This window comes from Festucalex cinctus, chromosome 17 (assembly GCF_051991245.1).
Source record: "Festucalex cinctus isolate MCC-2025b chromosome 17, RoL_Fcin_1.0, whole genome shotgun sequence".
In the NCBI taxonomy this organism is placed as follows: Eukaryota; Metazoa; Chordata; class Actinopteri; order Syngnathiformes; family Syngnathidae; genus Festucalex; species Festucalex cinctus.
Genome location: NC_135427.1, coordinates 19055970 through 19076642, shown reverse-complemented (window position 1 = coordinate 19076642; position 20673 = coordinate 19055970). Strand labels below are relative to the sequence as shown.

General features: G+C 37.1%; 1 protein-coding gene across 5 annotated transcripts in view; it reads right to left on the bottom strand.

Annotated features, from left to right (window-relative positions):
* itgb4 (integrin, beta 4) overlaps nt 1–20673 on the bottom strand; it is a 40830-nt gene that overhangs the window by 1070 nt on the left and 19087 nt on the right. For 4 of the 5 annotated variants that reach the window (XM_077502427.1, XM_077502428.1, XM_077502425.1 and 1 more), the window contains 26 exons: nt 19093–19225; nt 18855–18980; nt 18615–18733; nt 18170–18203; nt 17899–18093; nt 17718–17821; nt 16579–16637; nt 16471–16494; nt 16237–16385; nt 15175–15354; nt 14946–15094; nt 14665–14872; nt 14259–14576; nt 12532–12704; nt 12268–12448; nt 12049–12186; nt 10387–10569; nt 10171–10299; nt 6476–6631; nt 4944–5084; nt 4544–4666; nt 1825–1974; nt 1465–1653; nt 1234–1389; nt 978–1142; nt 64–183 (listed from right to left, as the gene is read on the bottom strand). In XM_077502427.1, coding sequence (XP_077358553.1) covers nt 64–183; nt 978–1142; nt 1234–1389; nt 1465–1653; nt 1825–1974; nt 4544–4666; nt 4944–5084; nt 6476–6631; nt 10171–10299; nt 10387–10569; nt 12049–12186; nt 12268–12448; nt 12532–12704; nt 14259–14576; nt 14665–14872; nt 14946–15094; nt 15175–15354; nt 16237–16385; nt 16471–16494; nt 16579–16637; nt 17718–17821; nt 17899–18093; nt 18170–18203; nt 18615–18733; nt 18855–18980; nt 19093–19225 — 3802 coding nt within the window. The remainder of the gene's footprint in view (nt 1–63; nt 184–977; nt 1143–1233; nt 1390–1464; nt 1654–1824; nt 1975–4543; nt 4667–4943; nt 5085–6475; nt 6632–10170; nt 10300–10386; nt 10570–12048; nt 12187–12267; nt 12449–12531; nt 12705–14258; nt 14577–14664; nt 14873–14945; nt 15095–15174; nt 15355–16236; nt 16386–16470; nt 16495–16578; nt 16638–17717; nt 17822–17898; nt 18094–18169; nt 18204–18614; nt 18734–18854; nt 18981–19092; nt 19226–20673) is intronic. The other variant, XM_077502426.1, reaches the window with a different exon arrangement.

Below are 20673 nucleotides of genomic sequence, written 5' to 3'. Positions count from 1 at the left end.
TAAGAAAAGAAAGAAGAGCAAATTCAATTATTAGACTCGACACAGCAAAAAGTCCATTTGTACCTGAGAAATACGGGTCGTTGATCATGGTGCGCGAGATGTTGCTCATGGTGCTGATGTCAGTCGGCATGTTGAAAACTTCCCTCCTTGTCATTGATTGATTATTGAACTGAGACAAAGCCCCTGTAAGGAAATTATGCGGATGTAATGTTACGTTACTGTAAAATGCTGCATTGAAAGGATGGCACATGTCGTCTCTGCTATGTGAAAAACACTTTTGTCCATTTTTGTAATGTTTTTACATTTTTATTTTTATTAAAAATAAAATGTAAAAACTGACAAAAATTGAATTTATTTTTTTTAATAAGTTAATAATAAAAAAAAAAAAAAGACAAAAATTGAATTTTTTTTATATTTTTTTTACATGATTATGTTTTTGGCATCTCAAAAACATAAAAATGTAAAAAATGATTTAAAAAAAAAGGACAAAAGTGTTTACATTTTTATGTTTTTGGAATCCCAAAAACAATTAAAAAATGTAAAAAAAAATGGACACAAGTGTTTTTTTTTTTTTTTTTTTTAATTAGTTAATTGTTTAATGTTTCATCATTAAAAAAAAAAGACAAAAAAAAACAGGACAATATATATATATATATATATATATATATATATATATATATATATATATATATATATATATATATATATATATCCATCCATCCATTTTCTTGACCGCTTATTCCTCACAAGGCTCACGGGGGGTGCTGGACCCTATCTCAACTGGCTTTGGGCAGCAGGCAGGGTACACCCTGGACTGGTTGCCAGCCAATCGCAGCCAAAAACATAAAAATGTAAAAAAAACGACAAAAAGGGACAAAAGTGTTTTTCGCCTAGTGACGACGATATAGAAAACAGACTTTTTGTTTGTATACATAGCAACAAAAAAACATTTGCAGTTCCTCGTGAAAAACGTTTACCTCCATCCTGAGACTCGATCGTGATGATCCCCTCCCTCTCGGGGCCGAAACCCTGAGTGGTCTGAGCCTGAACTTTGAACTTGTAAGGGATGTTCTCGGTCAGGTTGGGGACTGTCAGCCGGGTTTCGGCGCTGTCCCCGCTCACCTGGAAGGAACGCGTATCACCTGGACGACACAAGGGTTGGAAGTTAACTTCAGACGACACTATTTAATCCGTTGTTTGATACTAATGATCATAAATAAACGAGAGCCTCACCTCCTCCGTGAAGCTGCTCGCAGGTGACCACGTAGCCGAGAATGTCTCCGTTGGGCTTCCTGGGTTTCTCCCAACTGAGCTGCAAGGAATCGGGGCTGAGAGCCGTAAAGACGAGGGGACCCGGCGCACTCGGGGTGCTCAGGGTGAACGGCGACCCTGCCAGAAAATAACAAGAGAATAAGAACCAGACTGGACATGGCAGTGACCGTTCCAGAAGGTGATGACGAGAACCTGGCATGGGGCTGAGGGGACTCTTGGGGTCGACGGCGGACTCGATGGTGATGACGCCCTCCCTTTCCGGGCCCCAGCCTTCTTGGCTCTGAGCCTTCACCTTAAACAGGTACGAGTGGTTGGGCAGAAGATCCTGGATGATCACAGAGTTGTCCGCCGGGTTGGTCACATTGATGCGCTTCACTTCACCTAGGAGAGACATTTTAGGGTTTGCCAATAAATTCATTTTGAAGGGGTACACTAAATTTGTATGAACCAGTTTTAGCAGAAAAAAAATGTTGTGGGCATGTTAAGGCCGCTTAAAAAGACAATTTGTTGGACTTAATAATAAACAAACAACCTATAGAAGGCCACCCTCACCTCCATTGAGCGGCTGGTAGAGCACACAGTAGCCCAGGATGTCCTTCTCGCAGTGGGGCTCCTGCCAGCTGACTTTCAGGGCAGTGGGACCCAGAGCTGAAAACACCAATCTGCTGGGGGTGTCGGGGACCCCTGGACTGAGTCTTGCATCTGATGAGAGACGGAGTTGGGGTGTGTAATGCATTTGTATATAAAGCACACATAAGATCCAAGAAAAGATTTTGCCTTTTGAAAAATAGTCTTTCTGTTTAGATCGACTATTTTGGCTAGATAGTTACATTATTTTGCTTATTCTAATTCCACACTACCAGCACTTTAATCTTCCTATATGTATTTTATATTTAACAAAATGACCAGTGACTAATAAATAGTGGACTAAACTATTTTTAATATTGGTTTACATCTAGGGCAGTTAGCAAAATGCTGAGTTGCCTAGAAGACTACAATTTTATTTCGGTTGTGTTTTGAGTCATAGCTGATTTGTTGTCTGTCTAATTTAGAAGTCTTTATAATTTATATTTCCTTTGAAAGTTGAATCGGAATAAAAGCAGAGTTTGCCACTGTAACGTGATAAGCTAAGCTAACAGTTAGCCTAGCTTCTTGTGTTGTGTTGTGTTGTGTTTCTTCTTCTACGCTTTCTTCTTGTTTGTATTTTTTTATTGTCTGACTTCCTGGTGGCATCACGCTGCCCCCTAAAGGTCCGTTTTGGAATTACATCAGATATCGTGTTTTGTTTTGTTTTGTTTTTTAAATAACATTTGTACAATTTACAACAATAGCTTTTATTCCAACCAACATCACAATACAACACACAAACAAATTATTATTGTGGGAGGAAACACATATTGTGATGCGTGTGGTGTACTTTGCTGGTCATCTAGATGCGTGCCGATTTTTTCTCTCGTCATGTTTGGGGTCACATTTAAACATTCTTTGAATATATTAACAATCTGTATATGTGCGTGGACACATCACTGCCATCAGGCCAAACCTTGTACCTTGTTTTTTGTCAACCATTGCATCATCATAAATTTTAAACACTTTAAATTAGTCAATAATTTGCAAAAATGACAACCATGTTTGGATTGAACAAAAGTAACCTATAGATTTTTGAAAAAATATGAAATTTCCCTAATTGTGACTTGTGAGGTTTTGGCCTCATTTTTTTAAATATCTATATTTCATTGCTGCTGTGTTGTTTTTCCAATCACAAGATATTAGTGATGTCACGATAAGGATAATATCGTGATATCGCGATATTAAAACTGCTACAATATCGTCGTCGTCATGTTCACAATATTTAAATGAACATTAAAAAAGTCAGGTTGATTTCCATTTGTGCAGTTCTAGCACCCTCTAGTGGCTAATTTATTAGTGCAATTTAATTTTCATTAGGGATGTTTTGGCCTTCTATGTTTAAAATGATGCTAATTGTCAGATAAAGGGGAACCTAATTTGCTTGTGAAGCAATCAATATGTGCTTGCATTAGCAAGTAAGTGTCTCAATATTGTTATTAGAGATTGTAGATCGTTTATATGCATTGCCGTTATGTACAAAAGCACAATACAGTCAAACCTTGGTTTTCGAATGCTTCTGTTCTCGACTAATTTGGTTTTCGACGAGAAAATTGAGAATTTTATGTCTCAGAACTCGTCCAAAAATTCGTCTCTCGACCAAACTGAAAAAAGCCGAGCGTACCTGAACGCGACTCACTTGGGAGAAAAAGCCGAGCGTACCTGAACGCGACTCACTCGGAAGAAAAAGTCGAGCGTACCTGAACGCGACTCACTTGGGAAAAAAAGCCGAGCTAACTCGAATGGTTCCCCCATAGCACATTCGTGTTCAAAGTTAGTTTGGAGCAGACCTGTTCATTGTTATTTACGCAAATCTTTTTTTTAGTTTTGCATCGTGTATTAGCCCCTAATCATGGGCCCAAAGAATGCAAGTGCATTTTGTTTTTTGTTTTTTTTCCTCATCATTTTAGATAGGATATCTTCTATTAAAATAAAACAGTGTCTATTTCTACCCGTTTCTATTTATGGTAAACAGTATACAGTGCAGTTTATGGTGTAAAATAGAAAAAAAAAAACTTGGAAAAAGTTTTTTTTTTAGACTTGGAACGGATTAAAATTATTTACAATAATTATAATGGGAAAAATTGTTTCGGATTTCGAACAATTCGCTTTTGGAACAGCCTTCTGGAACGGATTATGTTCAAAAACCGAGGTTTGACTGTATTGTATTTTTATTTATTTTTTTAGTATGAGCTCTCTTTTTTACAATATTGTGATCTTTTTTTAAATATCGCCAAAGCCCCCACAATATCGTGATAATTATCGTATCGTGACCTTCATATCGTGACAATATCGTATCGTGATGTTTGGATATCGTTACATCCCTACAAGATATCCATTCAAAAGACAAAGGAAAATGAATTAAAATAGTGACCAATGTATGAATATTTTGGTCTTTACTGGGAGTATTTAAAAAAATCTTTTACGTAGTTACATGCAATCACGCATACAAATACCTTTCTGCTGCAAAAGTGACCATAATAATGATCTCAATAACAACAGACTTTTCACAAAGATCTTTTGGATATCAATAGTGTCTACTGATATTGCCGGTATTTCTCTAGTCACCAACTATGTTGCGTCTTGAAGAAGGAGAGCAGGGAATAAAACGGCAGCCTTCATGCTCGACATGCGCCACACTTACCCTGAAGCACCCTGTCCAAATTATACAGAGCTTCGTTGACCTCGGAAGACTGAGTCCTGAACCTGGGACCCTGAGACAGGCTGTAGCTGAACTGGCTCTGCGACCCAGGGAAGCCGTACACACCTGATGGCACGTTGAGCGGAGGAGGTGGAAACGAGGCGGGCGCAGAGGACGTGAGAGGTAAAACGTGGGAGTGTTAAGGTGAGAGGGGGGCAGAAAAAGACAGAGCGATAGTCAGCAGAGCTCCTTGCAAAGCCTGCTATGCAACCAACAGCACCAAGCTTGTTAACATGCATCCTGTTCCAAGACATTTGGCTCATGCGCTCACGCTAACTACGTGGTCTCCTTTCTTACAGTATCAACCAGCCTGTGCTTAGATGTCAACCACTGTCAATGTTACCTATATCTGGAAAGTTGGACATGACGATGGAGTCTCGGATGTTTTCGTCTGCGTAACCCCTCTCCGAGCGCTTCCTCATGATGACGTCCGTTGAGTGCATTCCACCTATTCCGCCCATCATGTCGGGTCGAAGAGGACTTCCTGTTGGAATGGCGGAGAGTTAAACTAGAGCTTGTGAGATTTAATCACAGATAGGGCTGTCAAAATCAATCGACAAGTAATTGATTAGCAAATTGACTCATTTGCTCCCAAAAACATTGTCATTATGGGTGTGAATTGCCTAGCACCTGACGATTCGATTCGTATCACGATTCATAGGGCAGGATTCGATTCAGTATCAATTCATCTCGATACAAATTTACAAGTGCGATTTTATTTTACTCAAATTTAGAAAATGCTAATCAGTAAACTTGTACATGTACACTGTAAGATTTGTATGAAAATGTATTATTCAGTCTTATAACTGTGTTGTTGTAATCTGTTTCATGTTTGAACAGCATTAAAATAAAATATTCTGGTTTAATGTTCCATTAATATAACACACTTCCATGCTTAAGGTATGAACACTAATCCTAAGTAATACGTTTTGTTGAATATATTTCCATAAAAAATGGATGTTTAAAAATCGATTCGGCCGCCTATTGAATCGATTTGAGAATTGCGCGCTGTAATATCGCAATATATTGCTGAATCGATTTTTTTAACACCCCTAATTGTCATGGTCCCAAACACAGTTTTTTTTTTTTTTTTAATACTAGAGCATACAGAAGGCCTTGACCTGAAGAGGACACTTAAACCTATGACAGTTATTCCAAAAATGAACAGCACGTGGCATCAGAGTATAAGAGATCAACCAGGACCACGTTGCAAAAAAAGCTATTTTTTTAAGAGTTTTTTTTTTTTTAAACAGAATTGTGAATACCATGAAACTTAGCTATATTCTAATGCTAATTGCTGCAAAACGGAAACAGATAGAAATTACATTTTTTTTTCTTGATGAAAAAAAAAAAAAAAAGAGACTAATATTTCTTTTGGTAGGTTCCATGTACAATATTCTGTGGGCCTTTCAAAATCAGTCAAAATCCAGAAAAACAGCCGGGAGCGATAATGGCTGAAAGTGAATGAGTTAATTGACTATTAACTATTTTAATAATCGAGTAATCGTTTACAGTCATTTTTTAATTTAAAATTGTCCAAATCCTCTGATTCCAGCATATTAACAGTAATTGTTCACTGATTTCCGTAGTCCTTTATGAAAGAAGACTGATTATCTTCTGTGTTTAATCAAAATAAGACATTTGCAAACATCTGTTTACTTTGGAGAACAATAACTAAACCGATAACATAGTACATCAATCCCCCCTTTTTTAAATCACTATATGAATATGAAGTGTGAAATAAACAATTACTGGTAAATAAAAACTAATCAGGGCAATCAAAAGGCAATCAAATGAATCCAATTAGTCGATTAATCGATTGAATAATTGATAGATTAATCAATTTAAAAAATAGTTTAATCACAGGTGTCTTACCTGACATGTAGTTGGTGGTTGTTTCTGTGGTGAAGGTGCCGCCCCTGTAGTTGGAGTTGACAGACGACATGGGAGTGGAGGACGTGGACAAGTTGCGTGTGACAGAACCGCCTGGGAAGAGGAAGTTCTGGTCCCACTTGCCGTTCATCATGTAATCTGTGAAATTGTCAGCGGATTGATTGATGTGATGTCAGCTGTTAGCATTCGGATACAATAATGCAAAGAAATTACTTGAAGGGAAACATCCGTTATTGTAAACCATTGTTATTGGGCCATCCACAGGAAATGGACGAATGTCAGTTTTCGTCACCAGGAAATTGTCACAAAAAAGGCACACCTGCACAATCTAGATCGAGTACAAAATGTGGTAATCGTACCTTTAAAGCGATCATTTTGATTGACACTGTCAGAGAGGTTGTAGGATGCCAACGTTTGATTTGTTTGTACCTCCAACCACTAGGGGGCAGTATGTTTTTGTTTGTTTGCCTTAGCATTGGGGTTCCACTATCGGACAGGTGTTACTGATTGGGGAAGCAAACAATTTTCGACGGGTGTTGTCTTGTATTTTTGGCATTTATGACTTTGTGAATTAATAATGAAATCATTCCAATCAAAACAGAATAATGTTTTTTTACGCCTTTTTTGACAAGAAGTCAAAATTAAATACTCAGTAGCCACAAGGTTAGCGGACAAGTGATGATGGACAATCCCCTACAGAGGTATTCATTTGACAGTATGTTGATTATTCCAAAGTCACATAACATGGTGGCTCCTCCGGGACAAGCAAAATCTGAATCTGACTTTCTACTTATGTAAATGGGGGTGATTTGCGTATTTCCAAACAGATTCCATGAAGATTGTTGAAGATTCCCTGTAGTGATGTCGAAAATCCAGACCTGCAAGCTGCCCCAAGACTACTACTTTCCTACAGAGAGACAGAGGCAGGTATACTTGAGGGGTAAGCGTGCTTCTGATTATCAACTGGAAGGTGGTGCAGTTGATGCCAGTGCTCGGGTTGGTTGGGGACAAAGGACTTCACGAAACTTCTGACACGATCACTATTGAGGATAGAGGGAAATTCTGGTATGGCGACCGCCCGTCTGCTGCTCTTCACCTGGCACGGGTGTTTGTGTGAAGTTTGGGTATGGGGCCTCGTCTGCGCTCGTCTCTGTGTCTGTGCTGAGCCGACCGTTAGGGATGACGTCCACGAGCTTTGTCCATGACACCTTTCGGAGATTCAGGTTGGACCCCAGCAACTTGACAAATTTCCAGCCTTGCAAATTGAGGTGATGAGGGGAGGGGGAGAAGCAAGCAAGCGGAGGACGGTAGGCAAAAATGCTCAGTGCTTTGCGTACTTATGAGGATTATGACGTATGATATAGATGCCTTCCAGACCGTTTTTACTTGTCCGAAAGAAATTTTGAATAGGTTTCATTTTTCACTGTCTTCGAAGGTCTTTTGAAACCTTTTAAGAAACCCTGACAAAAATCCACAACTAGCTACATTCGCATGCGTTTGTCGCTCAGTGTGATAGAAGGAACTTTTCGTTTATTTGTTTAAATTTCCACTTTACTTTATAAAAGATCATGCTGACACTGGGAACGCCCTACACTTTTTGTGTTAAAATTAAAAAAAATATGCTGAATATTTGGAAAACTATTTATAGTTGAAAATTTTAGGTAGCCTTTTACTAGAGTTTTTAATTTAGTTTAACACATAGTGTATAGTTGTTGTTATTTTTTACCATTTTTAACCACAGTTGTCTATTCTTTATATATTTAAAAAAAAAAAAAAACCTTCAGTGTTGAAAATTTGATATAATGGCATTTCAACAGTTTATTTTTTGGGGAAATTTTGACGCAAATGTATTCTCTTTTACTACAAATGAATAACGGCTTCAAAAATCGGTTATCGCCCTCCAGGAGCACTAATAATCGGTACCCGGGGAAAAAAAAAAAAAGACATATCAGTTTCTAACTAATTGAGAGCCACAGAAAGTTGACTTGTGCAAAAAGTAGAGCTGTGTGATACTTCAGATTTTTATATCGATCGATACCAAGTAAATACTGGTGCCAATATCGCCTATACCGATACCGATACCAAGTACTTTTAAGTTCATAAAATGTTATTTTAAAGCATTTGTCCTATTTAACTCATTCACTCCCGGCCATTTTCACAGAAGCAATCCCGTTCGCGCCCGGCTGTTTTATTGGATTTTGACTTATTTTGCAAGACCCACAGAATATTGTGTTCTATTCCTATAAAAACATGGAACCTATCAAAAGAAAGATTAAAGTCTCTTCTTTTATAAGGGAAAAAAATCACGTTACTATCTGTTTCCGTTTTGCAGCAATTAGCATTAGAATATAGCTAAGTTTAATCAATTTTCACAAATCTATTTAGAATTGTGAGTAATTGAATTTTTTTTTTTTTCAACATGGCCCTGATTGATCTCCTTTGCTCTGCTGCCACCTGCTGGCCGTTTGTGTAATAACTACCATTTCTGCAACCGTTCTTTGCAGTTGAGAGGCTGCATTAAAGTCTTCTGTATGCTCTAGCATAAAAAAACAAAACAAAACAAAAACGTATAAATACGTCTTTGGGAGACTTAAAACAAAAACAAAATGTATTTATACGTTTTTGGGAGCAAATGAGTTAAAAAGCTTTTTTTCCCTTTTTTATTTTTTTTTGCACAGTAGATTGTCCTGTTAGGCTCTTTGACCGCCAAAAACGTTTAATAACAATTCGTAAAATCACGATATATGCCGTCATAATCGTTAAATGACGTTAACTATGTTTTTTTTAAAAATTTTTTATTTATTTATTTATTTATTTTTTAATCAATGGGCAGTGCAACATCTTAGTGCAGCGTTGCCTGGTCAATAGGTTGTGGAATCAAAAACACTCACTATGGCCAGCAGATGGCATCATTGTATCTCTTTTCAATGGACTGCCTGTGTATGAAATTACAATGAAACATGACGAAATCTGATGAAATAGAATTTTTTCAAGGATGATTTGAATGATCATATTAAAGTCTTTTTGATAACGTGTGGCAGTAAAAGAGTTAAATATGCCATAATATAATATCCTCAATAGAAACATACCTGGGCTGTTATTTGCAAAGTTGTATTACTCTTCATATTCTTAGCATTCAAAGAAACGTCAGCCAGTTCCTCTAGTCTAGTCACATTACATAATCAACACTGACATGTTGCGCTACACAAACAACTTAGCTCAACTAGTAGTTTGAAAAGTTCAAACAAAGCTTCCTTGTCATATTATGTCATTCACTGTAAAAATAATTGTTTCCGCCATTGCCGCCCACCGCTGTTGTTTGGCAGGCCGGCACATACACGTGTGCTACAAAAGGATTGCATAAGGGACCCATGAGAAACCAAAAGAAAAAATCAATGTAAAATATTGATCCTAGCGCTCACGTTAGTATCGATTCCATCGATACTCGGATATAGAAGCTGTCTGGGTTTTACCATATAGATGGAATTCATTTCCATTGCGGATAAGAAGATGCATTGGAAAATTTGTAGAAAAGATGGAGCAGAGTTGTGCAGTTTTGCTTTGCTTGCGGCTGGATCCTCATTTGGTTGGCTCTACAACCCATCGCTCTTTTTTGCTTATTTCTCATCATTATCAATGTGTTTGAATGGTTTGCAGTTTGGGCTCTGGCTACCCACCATCACCAGAGACGCTGGGCGTCTTGGACCCTGCAGGAGACTTCAGCACCTCGTTGCTGTACATCAGAAAGCTGTCATACTCGTCCCCTGCTTCGGCATCCACGATGGGGACATCTGGAATGATGGGAACTAGAAAAGAGACAGATATGCTGATGTAGGGTCTGTATTCAGCAAAGCAAAAAGATTCAGTAGCAGACAGGTGGAATGGTGACTTACTGGACAGAGGTCTTGCAGGCTGTGATGCCAAGTTGATGGTAGCGTCTCTGTAGGGGCCCCAACCGACTCCGTTCTTGGCACGGACTTTGTACTGATAGGTCTGGGCGCTCACAAGATTCTCAATCAAGAGCATTCGCTTCTTTGGGTTGTCGATCTTCACCTTCTTGGCTGCACCAACTTGCTCTGGATACGAGAAGATGACAAAGATACATTACAAAAACACATTTAACTAGACTAAGTGAAATTTCTGGAGAAATTGTGTGGGAATGCTGAAAGCTGAATGCTAAGATGTGAATGCATGCGGAATGCTTATAAAGTAAATTGAAAGGTACATTATGGAATGATGACCTGGTTACTGGACAATGTACTTTACCAACTGTGCCAACAAGCAGTATCAAACACCTGGTAACGGTGATAAGTTCTATGTATGGGGTGGGCGTGGTAAGTGACACTAAATGGTTCAATGTCTATCCCATTGAAAATGAACGGGGAAAAATAGATATTTAACATTAAATTGTGTGGATACTGTAAGTAATGTGGATCCAGACGATACCCCGGGAGGTGTGAATTTTTGAAGCAAGTTGAAATTTGAACAGTGTAAATCGGAAGTATTATGTGGGAGTTGCTACATGGCGCAAAAAAAAAAAAAAAAAAAAAAAAAAAGGAGAATAAAAAGCATTCCCACAATGACGGGTAAATGATGCTTCATGAAGCACTGTTGATATTTTTTTTGATTCAGTGGATATTGAAGCAATTTCCAGTACACTAGCGTTTCTCCTGAAACCACTAACACCATCTAGGCTAGGAGTCGAAAAATATCTCAAGTGCTTCATGAAGCTTCATTTTCCTATCGCTAGCTCATCATTATTGTCCAAATGGCTTAGTCCATTGAAGGACTAAGGCAAGGACTATGGCAGTAGGGTTATTATAGTTTTGGATTTTTTTTATTTTAGTTAGTTTTTATTTCGTTTTGAGTTTTGTTTTTAATAGTAATAGTTTTAATTAGTTTTCAGGGTTGTTCTGTTAGTTTTTAGTAGTTTTAGTTCTTTAATAAATGCTTAGTTTTAGTTTCAGTATTAGTTTTATTTTATTATTCTATTTTTTTAAATGTATATTACTTGTGCCCAATATTTAAAAAACACCATACTTTCAAACGCCATTATTCAGGTTTATATCAAAATAAATCTACTAAAAATCACATTTAAATTAAATTAATTAGCAAAGACTAAAACGTAGGACATTTTTGCTATAATTGTAGTTTTAGTTAGTTTTGTAAACATGAAATGTAATTTCAGTTTTCATTTTTTAAAACGCATTAACGCGTTAACGAAATTGTTTTTTTTACATTTTAGTTTGTTATTTCATTGATTTTGGTTAACTAAAATAACCTTTAATTGCACCTGTGTTTTTCGACACCATCCCTTCTTACTTTGACCATCTCCAAATATTTTTTTGTTGTTAATTTATTTTTATAATTCATTAATTAATTAATTAATCTAATTTTTATAATTAATGTTAGCATGTGCCGCGGGCCACTGAAAAATGGATGGCAGGCCACAAATGGCCCCCGGACTGTAGTTTGGGCACCACTGGATTAAGACTTTCATCAATGTCATGTACTACTAACAGTATATACTTTGAAAAATCCAGCGGTTCTCTTACTCAGATCATCGTCGATGGGCGTGTAGATGACCTCGTAAGCCGTGATGTTGCCGTTAGTCTCTGCAGGCTCGGCCCAACTGAGCTGAGTGACTGTCGGGCTGATGACGTTGAAGGCAAGTCGGCCCGGTTCGCCCGGCACTGTAGGAAAACAGATATATAATATTAGCACTCAGCTGACTGCTGATATCCAATAACATTGAAGAGCAAAGAAATGATTACCATCCTCCAGAGTCTGACAGGAAACAACGTCCGTATCATTGCCATTTCCCAACGCATTGTAGGCAGACACTCGCATCTCATAGTCACAATAGGGATACAGGTTGGTCAGCTCGGCGTGAGGAGTCTTAACATCTAAGACCTGAGCATCTTTCTCTGGGTCGCCGTAGATCCAATACTTCACCTAAAAACACAATTGGAAACAATAGGTACATTTAAGAAACACTGTAATAAGCAGAGGAAGAGACGTCTGTTCATTTGATGCACCTTGTACCCCAAGGGGTTACCGGGTGGCGGGTCCCAGTTGAGGCGGATGCTTCTGGGTCCAGTTGCTTTGGCCTTCGGGTTTCCAGGAGCAAGAAGGCGACCACCAGGCGAAGTATTTTTGGGAGAGACAAAACCTTTCTGCTGCATCATGGCCATCTCGGGAGATTTTGGACCTACAGGAGTTAAAAGGAAAAGGAATCAATTTTACTGGAAATATCTGCAACTACTACTAGAGCAAAGGTCAGCAACCATTACTATCAAAAGAGCCATTTTAGGCCAAATAAATAAAACAAAATCTGTCTAGAGCTTCAAAACATTTGAAGATTGTGATGAAGGATACACAAACATTCATTTTATTTTCTTCTACCTTTCCTCTTCCATTTTTTTTGGTAATTTTTCAGACTTCGTTTTTCATACATTTTAGACTTAATGATATTTTTGGAAATTTAATGGGCAATATGGTCATTTTCTGCCTCTCTTCGTCCTTGGACATTTTCTGGCTATTTTTTGACATTTTTTTCTGCCTTTTTTTTTTAATATCAATTTCCTGACATTTTTGGCAATTGTGCGGACATTTTGTGATAAATTTCGGGATTTCTTTTGTTTTTTGGACATTTTATGGTTGAACGTCTTCTTTTCTTGGCCTTTTTTAAAAATCAACTTTCTGGCTTTTTTTGGTGGAAATTCCAATGACATTTTATGGTAATTTTCTGCCTTTCTTATTTTGTTTTTGGACATTTCTGATTACTTTTAAATGTTTTTTTGTTTTGTTTTTTTGCTGCGTTAAAAAAAAAAAAAAATTCTGACATTTTTGGCGATTTTGTAGCTACTTTTGAAATGTGTTCTTTTCTACCCTTTTAAAAAATAAATTTTCTGACTTTTTTTTGCAACTGTCTGGACATCTTATGGTAATTTTTGGGATTTTTTGCCCTTTGTTTTTGGACATTTTATAGTTACTTTTTGAACGTTTTCGTTTCTTGGCGCCTTTTTTTTTTTTGGCAAGCCAAAGACATTTTATGGTAATTATTTGCTTTTCTTATTTAGTTTTTGGACATTAATGATTACTTTTGTTATGTTTTTTTTTTTTTTTTTGGCTGCTTTTTTTTTTTTAAATTCAATTCTGACATATTTGGTAATTTTGTAGCTACTTTTGAAATGTGTTCTTTTCTGCCTTTTTAAAAAGAAATTTTCTGACTTTTTTTGCAATTGTGTGGACATTTTATGATCATTTTGGGGATTTTTTCCCCCTGTATTTTTGGGCATTTTATGGTTACTTTTTGAACGTTTTCTTTTCGTGGCCTTTTTTTTTTTTTTTTTTTTTAAATCAACTGACTTTTTTTGGCAAGCCAAAGACATTTTATGGTAATTTTCTGCCTCTTTTATTTTGTTTTTGGACATTTATGGTTACTTTTTAAATTATTTCTTTGCTGCTTTTTTTTTATTCAATTCTGACATTTTTGGCAATTTCATGGTACTTTTTTTTGCTTTACCTCTTCCTTTTTGGGTATTTTTAGGTAATTTTTTTTAGAACTTTTTATTTCATCTACCTTTAGTCTCTTTTTCTGACAAATTAAAAATGTGGACTCTGACATTTTTTTTTACTTTTTTTTTGTCAAAATCATTAATTCATTTAAATATTTTATCTAAAAAATACAAAATTTAAAAGAAAAATATTAATTTCTGCATTTTTTTTTTTTTTTTAACCCCTGTAGTAGACCACAACCAACCTCCTTCCACAACATTGACAATCGTGGTTTTCCTCTCTCCAACGGTGGCATTGCTACTCGGCTCCAAAAGCTCCAACTGGAAGCTGTCAGGCTGACCCAGCGCCGAGTGTGTTCTTGGGTCGATCACTATATTCTTCTCGGTCTCTCCAGGGTTAAACTTCAGAAGGCCGGAGAGGTCAAAGCGTTGGCCCTTCTTTGTGCGCCATTTCACCGTAGCGGGGCCGTCCTGGTTGCGAGTACGCACCACGGGGATGGTGTAATTTGGGTCAGATGTAGTGAAGTTCTGGGTGCCTCTCTTGAACATCATCACACTGGGCTCTGATTAAGAATCAAAACAAGCATCACAACTTGAAAACAGGCATCAGTAACTTTGCGTGAAAGCTTCTGGACAATTTCACTTTCTTACCTGGTAGGTCAGCAATTGTGACAGTAGTTCTCGGGTAGCGGCCAAGCTTGGCGCCCTGTCGCGGGTTACTGAGGTCCATGACGAACTGTTTGACCTGTTTGTCATCCAGGAGGGCATCTTTCTCACCCAGCTCCAGCAGACGAACCGGAACGGTCTTCTGGGTCTCACCAGGACCGTAAGTGAGATCGCCATCCACAGTCACGTAATCCTAAAATAGATAAAGAAGTTTTTCAATACTGTCTAGTCAGTGGAACATGAATCCAGTGAAAATGGATAGTTACTTTTTTATCCTTTGCTGTGAGATCTCGTGTACGATAAGAGACTTGTGTGCGTCCGTCCTCAATGATCTCTCTGCTAATTGGAATATTGGCCACCCCGTCCTGTCTGCTGTAGGTGTAGGCCGGCTGGAGGAAGGAGAACACACTGGAGGCTTGGGAGAGGAAGTAAAAGATTCAGTTAGTGCAATCTGTCAAATGATATGTTATCATGATTTTCACCGTTTCTCCTGACCATGTTCTTTGATGATGGTGATGTTCACCAAGCGTTTCCCAATTTTGGCAATTCCCAGCGGCACATCTGTGGCCTCCACCAGCAGCTGCTTCTTGTCATCGTCTTCTTCCTTGGCAAAGAGCGGCACGTGAACATCCACCGACTCCACACCTTCTTGGAACTCTACAGCTCCTGCAGCCTCTGTGGAGATCAAGGTGATTTTATTAGCTAAAATTAACGGAAAAACTAAAACTAAGATTCAAAAACCAATATCGAAAACAAACTGAAACTACATTTTATGTTTACAAAACGAACTAAAATTATAGCAAAATTGTGCTTTGTTTTAGTCTTTGGGAATTAATTTAATGCATGACCCTTTGGGGATGATTTTAAATGTGATTTTAAGTGGATTTATTTAGATATTAACCGGAAAAAGGATGTTTAAAAGCGTGTCACACAGAAGTAATGCAGTAACATGCAGTAATGTCATAATTCATAAAATTGAGTTGAAAAGATGTACTGTACTGTAAAAACAAGTTTGATATTGATTTGTGTTGGTCATTTTTTTTATGCCACTAGATGGCATTATTGTATTTGTAAGACATTGGTGACAGCTCAGTGCATTTTTTTTTATCTTTAACATGAAATCACTTGTGAAATTCTGCCCATTTTTAAAATTGTAAAATACAACTTGATCCCAATCTCCACAAATGTATGGATTATTATAAAATGTATTACTGCTAAATTTTGACGTGGATGTGCTTCTGCATTGTGACTGGAATTATCCCAGACAGGCTTTCCAAGTAAAGGGCGGTCATTAATCGCGCGTTAAAAAAAATTAGTGGCGTTAAATGAACTTTAAATTAACGCACTCATTTTGACACCACTACAAAAAACTAAAACTAATACTGAAACTAACTAAAACTAAGCTAAAACAAAGCATTTATTAAATAACTAAAACTAATAAAAACTAACAGAACCACCCTGAAAACTAATTAAAACTAACTACATTTAAAAAACAAAAGTCAAAACGAAAAAAAAAACAAAAAAAACTAAAATGAAAAATGAACACTTCCATCATACCTCTGTCCGTCGCAACAGTGTAGTAGCCGGGCAACACTTTAAGGTCGTTGAAGCGTCCAGACTGGACATTTCTCTCAGTCAGCTTGACAATATCAGGGTAGCTGCTGCGAGGAGCAGACAGGATGGTGTCCATGATGGTGTAGTCCTGCCTGGAGATCACAAGGGAAGCAGGAATTAAGACATTTGTGTCCTTTGGGACCACAGAAATATTTATTATATAGGTATGGGTGTTACCTTTTTCCAGCATTTCTCTGTGTTCTGGAACAAAAAAGACAGGTAGTTGATTAAAAGAGACGGTCACATGAATGTATATACTGTATAATGTGAGAAGTCACACCCTACCTAAATGAGGTCTTCTGCATTTTCTGGGCCCCAGGAATTTGTCTGTAGACCTCATTAAGCTGAAAAATAAGCAAACATAGACCACAGTGAGACATATGTATCCTCATGGAAAAAGTTATAATCACGATTATTTTGGTAATAATTGAAATCACCATTATTCAAACTATTTATTTTTTGGTACAAAACAAGAAAATGTAAAAAAAAAAAAAAAAAGTAAAATCGATTTAAAAAAAAAAAGATAGAAACACAAATTATATACGCTCCTTTTGGACCAAACCAAATTAATAATAACATATATTCATGATAACATATATTTATTTATGCTAGCAAAAACTTGAAGTTGGAGTTCAACTTGTGCACTGTGCAGTAGGACAATCATTTATTTTTTGGTACAAAACAAAAAAAATATTTAAAAATGTAAAATATTTAGGACCAATTAAAATAATAGAAACACTATAATAATGTAAATTAAGTTCCTTTTGGCCCAAACAGAATTTATAATAATAAATATTTATGATAATATTTATTTATTTATTTATTTATTTATTTATTTATTTATTTATGCTGGCAAAAAAATTAAGTTGGAGTTCAGTTTGTGCACTGTGCAGTAGGACTATCATTTACTTTTTGGTACAAAACAAGAAAATGTTTAAAAATATTAGGACCAATTAAACAAAAAAGAGAAACAATAATTATGTAAGTTCATTCTGGACCAAACAGAATTTATTATAATAAATATTTATAATATGTATTTATTTATTTATGCAGCATGTGTTATTCAGCATGTACACTGTGTAGTAGGACAATCATTTATTTTTTGGTACAAAACAAGAAAATGATAACATAAAAAACAAAAAATATCAAGACAAATAAAATTCTTTGAAACACTATAATTATGCAAGTGCCTTTTGGATGAAACAAAATTTATTAAATTAGTTATTTTAAAAATGAAAAAGTCGCAAATGTATAAATTGAAAAAAACTCCAAAATTAGTATTAATAATCTTTTTTTTTTTTTTTTTTTTTTAAATAAACAATGGTGCTGATTTTGTAATTGTGGAGTGTAAAAACTGAAATTGAATTTTGATTGGTTGCACAGCCCTACATATGAATATCGATGCACCAAAGATGCCAACTCACATTATCCGCGACTTCTTTCCGAAGCTGTTCTGCATCCCTGGAGTCAGGACGAGACAAATTCTCAGAAAACCGCCTGTTAAGCCGCAGGGAGATTGGATACTGAACTACAAAAGGTAGAATAACAGCATTAGAAATCTTGAAGACGAAGTACAACAACTGTAAACATCCAGTATACACTTACTGGTTTCTTTAGGGTTGGGCTTGACTAGAACCTGGGGGTGGTTCGGACTTCGGTGCACATTATCTGTAACCTTCCAGCGAACGACATCGGTCCCTTTGAGAGGGCCCGTCCTCACCATAGGTGTGTCCAGGTGGTCTGAGGTGAGCAGAGACTGGCGGAGAAGATACTCATCCTCCTTGAATCCAACCATGCGACCTAAAGAGAACATCAACCGCTACCTCAATATGCATCGAAGTTGGAGGTGAGAGGATTTACAAAGTTGACATCATACCTTTTCTACAGCAAGGCAGCAGTGCAAGGCAGTTCTTTGGAGAGACATGATGAAAAACATTAGTTTCACTAGAACTGTAAAATGACAATAAAGGATTTCTGATATTTTCTGATGTATATGAGGCAAGGCTGGAAGAAGTAATTTATGGTCTGTTTGTATGTGTTGCTGCTCTGTGCGTAAAAGCAGCACTTATTTGAAGACTTATAATCACCCTATAATCAATGCTAATTTAAATACAGCGTGTCTGTTTAGTCTAGTTGTTTTGCATTACAGTATATGTTAGTAATAGGCTAACAGGCTTTAGCGAGCAGACAAAATTACAGAGTTTGGTTAAACCAGGGGTGGTCAAACTCATATTAATACTGTCTTTAATTTTTACTTTAGTAAAGGAGTTGACTTTAGTAAATAAATACATTTTACTAATAATACAGTATTATTTTCTTACCTGGCAGCAGGTTTTGCAGCAGGCACAGTATTTCCAGCAGCAGAGCAGCAAAAGTGCCAGCAGTAACAAGAGGAACAAGAGGAGAGGGAGTAGCCAGAGGAGGCTGGCAGCCGGACAATCTGAAGAAATGTCCAAAAAGTAGGCAAACAATCAGCGATACAACAATTATACACAGCCCTTATTCACTTGCGATCATGGCAGATTTTTTTTTTTTTTTAGTGAAATAAATATTAATATTACCTTTCTTTTTCAGCACCTGGACCTCCAAGTCTTTAGATGCTGGAGCTCTAGGGTTTTCCACCGTGTAGTGGTATGTGCAGTCATCATCCTCGTCACGGAAACTGCACTTTTCAAGCACCTTGTCCGCTGTAACCACACACATATAATGTCTAACTACTGGCGTGGTGAGAAATCTAATCATAATCATGACTTTAACAAAGGTGATCGCGTGTTTGCATTTGCATTTCCATTCCAGCACCTTCTTTGAGTTCGTCCACCATGGTGACTCTGAAAGGACACTTGGCACATTCCTCCTTGTCCTTCTTCTCTCCCGTCTTCCAAGCCTGACACTGAGCACAACTTCGTGTGGCCTCACACACACCTAGTTGAGCCTGAGCAGAGCAGAACCAGAGTTTAGAAATTGCAAAAAATGTACATGGCAAAATGAATGTCTAAAAGCAGTTTTACATTTGGCATTTTATTTATCCTCAGAAAGACTATGATTTCATAAATATCAAACCAAAACATGACTAGAAATTCCACTCTAAAACAGTTGGATCAAATATAACCCAATTAAGGGTCAAAAATGGACATTCTCTATTTGGGTTAAATTGACCCAAATTGAAGTAAAAAATTGGGCCATTTTGTATAAACCAACCCAGAAAATTGGGTCAGGTCCTCTACTTGGGTCAATTTGAGCTAACCTTCTGGGTTGTTTTGTTTTTAAATAACGACCCATAAAGTTGGATCAGATCCTCTACTTGGGTTAACTTGCCCAACTTTGGGTCAGAATTGGGTTATTTCATTTCAAACAACCCAGGAAATTGGGTCAGTTCCTCTACTGTATGGAGTCAGAGGAGTGCCAAAATTAATAGGAAATACAAACACATTCAATAAAAGAGAACATCAATCAATAAAAGAACACATTTACAAATGCAGACATATAAACACATTCAAGACAAGAGAAAAATTACAAATGTAGTCATATGAAGGCAATCAATAAAAGACCATTTACAAAAATCAGACATACCTGTACAAAGGCATTCAATAAAGGAGAACATTTACAAAAGCAGTCATATAAAGACAACCAATAAAAGAGCAAATTAAAACTTTTCCCCATTTGGCTTTTGCTTATTCGATTTTGTTATTGCATGTACTTGAATGGCTCACGTCTCGGGAAAAACAAATGCCCCGCCCACAGCAATGACCTTGGGCGGAACCTTTGTTTTTTCGATTGCGTGGTGTCTGAAGTCGTTTTTGGAAAAGCAAAAAGGCACTCCTATGCCTCTATAGAGTCACAGGAGTGACACAATTAATAAGAATAAATGTTCTCTTTTATTGAATACCTTTGTATGTCTGTATTAGTAAATATTCTCTTTTATTGAATGTGTTTGTCTGCATTTGTAAGTAATTTTATTGACTGATGTTCTCTTTTATTGATTGTGTTTGTATTTCCTAACAATTTTTGGCACACCTGTGACTCCATACTACTTGGGTTAACTTGACCCAACTTTAAATTGGGTCATTTTGTATAAAACAACCCAGAAAATTGGGTCAGATCCTCGACTTGGGTCAATTTGATCCAACTTTCTGGGCTGTTGCTCATCCAAGGGTAGAGGACGGCCGCCACCCAGAAACATCGCGCTAGGACAGTTGTCCAATCAAATCCTTGCGCTGGCACGTCCAATCAGAGTGTCGCGCTGGCACATTCGAACTGCAGTTAACGAAAACGGGCAACAGACAACACACAAAGACACACACTAGGGGAAGCAGAGCAAAGAATTTGGCGGGCCCGAGCCGACAGCCGTAACAATAAGTATACAACAACCCACAAAGCTGG